Here is a 4,315-nt window from a genome sequence, read left to right on the forward strand (position 1 = left end):
TAATGCATAAAATCATGAAAACGAACATTTATCGGTAATAAGCATCTTTTTGACGTAAATATCATAATATAATTAGAACAACATTTAACACCTTTTAAACACATAAGAAATCACTGAATCAATTTATGATAATTTTGGAACAACATTCGAGTGATTTACTTCATTGTAGAATACACTTCTTCACTGTGACAGTGAAGTTTCTTAACTTCACTTTAAACACCTTCTAGCATGTAATCCCCTCACTAAAAGCTATCCTAAGACTCACTCACTACACCATTTTAGGCCTACGACCACACTTATTCTGGATTACACTTGTAAAGTGTTGCCTAAAGTGGTTTTGGGAACGCTTTTAAAGCGTAGCCAAAATTTTTAACTTTTAGCTACAATAATTTTGGCAACACTTCAAAAGTGTACTCTTTAATAATACAAGATACACTTTGTAAGTGTTGTTAAAATATGATATAATTGGCAACACCTATTTACATATATGACCACACTTCTAAAATGTCCTATTTTTATAATTGAAAAAACAACACTTAATAAGTGTTGCCTTAAAATTTTTCACTAAAATATTATATTCCCTCCAATATTTTTAACACTCCCTCCCATTTTTATTGGCCAAAAAAATAAACATTAATTAATAATAAAACAAAAGGACTTTCTATTTCCTTCTCCCTTTCCCTTTCCTATTCTGAAGAACTCACGCTTTCCCTTTCCTTTCTCTGATATTGTGCTGAAGATGGGGCTATTTCCTTCAAGTCACGCTTTCCCTTTCTTTCCTCGAGCTGAAGAACTCACAATTTCTTTTATCCGACCTGAAGATCGAGCTAAAGATCGAGCTGCAAAACTCATCGAGCTGACCGAGCTTTCTCTTCTCCGAGCTGAAGATTTTGTCAAGGTAAGAGCTGAAGATTTCATCAAGCTTCATCATATTGAATAAATTTTTATATTTTTTGTTTAGAAGGAATTGATTGGGGTTGTTAGCAAGTTGAACTGAAGTTAAGTCTCCCCGTCACACTTTTCTCTCAGATTTCTCGTTGCAGGACTTGATTTTAGACAGATTTGGGGTTTACCTGGTAAGAATTCTATCTTTAAAAGTCTAAATTCTAGCTTTAGGTTTTTTATGTTCTTGTGTTTTTGTACAATTTTTGGGAGTCTAGCTCGTAATTTAGCTTTACTAGTTGATTTCTGGGTGCCCTGAGCCTTAATACCTTGTATCGTGATGTTGAACTAATGAAAAGCAGAAAACTGAATGAACTGAGATATTTAGTTGTTCGTTCGATAAAAGTAAAGAATTATGAAGATTGAGTATAATGAAATGATGGGCATTAAACAGAACAAGTGTTGTTGTAATAGGCTATCATGATATTTTGAATTTGATATGGAACCGTTACTATAATGTTTTTATTGAACATTACTCCTCCAGTTTCTATTTATATGACATAGTTTCAATATTTTTTTTTAAACTTGCATGTTAAATTTATTTTGACATTTATGTAGCTATAAAACTTTTGAAACATGTAGATTCTCCTGAGTAGCTAAGATGAAACACAGAAGAATTGAGTTTAAGATTCTCCTCTCCATATTTTGTTTTGCTCGACGAAATGAAGAGTTGATGATGAAGAACTGGGGATCGAAGAGCTGAAGGACGGAAGCTGAAGAACCGATTTCATCAAGTAAGTACAAATTTAGACTTACTTTAGAAACTGAAATAGAGGTGTCAGGTATTATTGTGAGAAATGTGTGTTAAGGTGCCCTTGTTTAATTGCCACTGTCTGCCCTCGTTTTGACCCTGCTGCTGTTAAGATTGCTGTTGCTGTGTTTTATTGTTAGCTGGGGCTCTATGGTCAGGTTTAAGGTCTAACTGTACCCCCTCATGAAAAACATGAGGCAAATTCCCTCCTCTTGTTGCCCCTTTCTGCAGATGTGAGGCTGTATTAACAACCCCAATCCATCCCTCCTTCAACTTCAACAATCTTAGTAGCAGTTTTAGACAAATTATTTGAGTAAGGTTTCATAGCTATGATACCTGATATTTTGCTATTGACATCCCCTCCTTGTTGCATTTTTTGTTTTCCTTTATCATTTTCATGCTCATACGTGTTACTTTAAGCATTTTGGTAACTCAATTTTATACTTCACCCTGATTCAATTGGTCTCAATTTTACATTAAGCTTGGTTTGTCTAGTGCATTTTAAAGTATAGATAGTAACTTTAGCTAATTCAGTCGTTTTGGCCATAAGTATAGATAGTAACTCTATTTGCTGGAAATCTGTCAAAATGCGGCTGGGTCGACGGACCTCGTGATGGGACGTCGTGGTCACGACGAGCCATCATGGACCTCGCGACGGGCCGCCGTGGACCTCGCGACGGGCTGTCGTAGTCATGAGAGGCCGTCGTGGTCATGACGGGCCGTGGTCATGACGGGCCGTCGTGGTCATGATGGGCCGTCGTAGTCATCCGTCGTGGTCAAGACGGGCCGTCGTGGACTCCGTCGTCCCATACTTGCAAGTTTCTTCTGCTACTTCTCTGATCTTCATGACGAACATGCAGGACGGACCGTCATGGCTACGACGGTCCGTTACGCTTTCCGTTACAGCTGAAATTTCAAATTGATTAATGTTAAATTTCTTAATTTTGTGTTCTTTATTTATTGAACCGATTTGTTTACTAGAGGAATTGATATTCAAGCAGTTAACGTTGTTATCAATTCTGATTTTCCTAAGAACTCAGAAACGTATTTGCACAGGGTATGTATAACAGATCTTTGATCTTGCTTATTGACTTATATATTGTTTTTGCTATTTCATCATTGGTAATTTATTGTTAGTGGCTTTGGTTTGAATTGAGCTAAGGTTTTGTTTCTCTTGACCACTATTCATCTTGCTTGTTTGGTATGGTTGAAGTGTAGTTTTGCTATGTCAGATTTAGTTTCCTTGTTTGATCGTGTGGAACATATTAACTACACAAGGAAACTAATCTAATTTTCTTTAATTTTTGCTGCTGCTGTAATCTACAATCTGGACTTGTCTCTCTTTAGTTGTTGTTAATGTATTTGCTTTAAATTGAGCTAAGGTCTTGCTTCTTTTGTTTCACTATTTTTTTTGGCATTTGTATAGAACATTGGCATGGTATGGAATCTGCAATCTGCAGATTTGTTGTTAATGTTTTCTGTAACTTCTGCTTCTATATATAAATATTTCTGTCAGTAAAGTCTATTTTCTTTCTTATTATATAGAATATCCATGTTATAACCATAACTTTTGACATCCTAGTAGAAGGCATGCTTCCATAACTACAAACAAATAAACAAATAATTATTATGAGAATCTTATTATTTGTGCCTCCTCATCAATTCCTTTTTTCTTTAGTGTTAGTGTTAGTTTGCGTGCATCATGGTTATTGTATAACACCAAATATTTTATATTGTTTCTTATGAAGTTTGAACCCTAATGCAATTATTCATTGTTGTTGAACTCATTTGGAATTCTAGACACCTAAGGGAAGATCATCTACTTTGAACATCAAAAGACAAGTAGGCATCTACTTTCAACATCAAAAGATGCAATCTAATTTTCTGTAACTGCTGGATTTCTTGCCTCTCTATATTGTTGCAATCTGAACTTCTTACCTCTTCTATATAACTGCCAGTATCTTCTTTGTGTAGGGAAATGGTGGTGATCAAATTTGGAGTGGATGATGAAGAGTTTTTGGACTATTGTAAAAGTTTAAATACATATTTGATTTATTGTGTACACATTTAGAATAATGATGTATAAGTATGGGTATGTACACAAACACATACTATCTTTTGGTTGTACATGAAATATTTCTCGAAGTTTATTTGAAATATATAGCTTCAATTAAATGATTAATTAGTTCATTTTGTGTTTTAGGTCACTTGTATGTATGTGAATATATTATATAAATTTGTGCTACATGTAGGCTTATAAATGTTAATATTACACTTTGTAAGTGTTGCTCTAGGTAGATAAAAAGTTACACTTTGAAAGTGTTGCAATAGATGACCAATAAAAGGCAACACATTTTAAGTGTGACCAATAAATCTAAAAAGGCAACGCTTTTAAGTGTAGTCTAACAAAAAATAGGTGTTGCTAATGCACGTCTTCAAAGCGTGCCCTTATACCTATTTGGCTACGCTTTATAAGTGTAGCCAAAGATGGCAACATTTAAAAAGTGTTGCCTAATGTCAAAGGTTACGCTTCTTTTGGGCAGCCCCTAAAAAGTTTTTCTGAATGTCCAAAAGTGTAGCCTTTTATCAAAGGACACACTTTTTGCTAGTTTAGGCTACACT

General features: G+C 34.8%; 1 protein-coding gene across 1 annotated transcript in view; it reads right to left on the reverse strand.

Moving 5' to 3' along the window:
* Positions 1-1,801: 1,801 nt before the first annotated feature.
* Positions 1,802-4,315, reverse strand: part of LOC107019516 (glutamate-rich WD repeat-containing protein 1-like) — a 13,115-nt gene continuing 10,601 nt past the window's right edge. The window contains exon 4 of the mRNA XM_015219990.2: positions 1,802-1,976. Within this exon, the coding sequence (XP_015075476.1) occupies positions 1,802-1,976 (175 nt within the window). The remainder of the gene's footprint in view (positions 1,977-4,315) is intronic.

This window comes from Solanum pennellii, chromosome 5 (genome assembly GCF_001406875.1).
Source record: "Solanum pennellii chromosome 5, SPENNV200".
NCBI lineage: Eukaryota > Viridiplantae > Streptophyta > Magnoliopsida > Solanales > Solanaceae > Solanum > Solanum pennellii.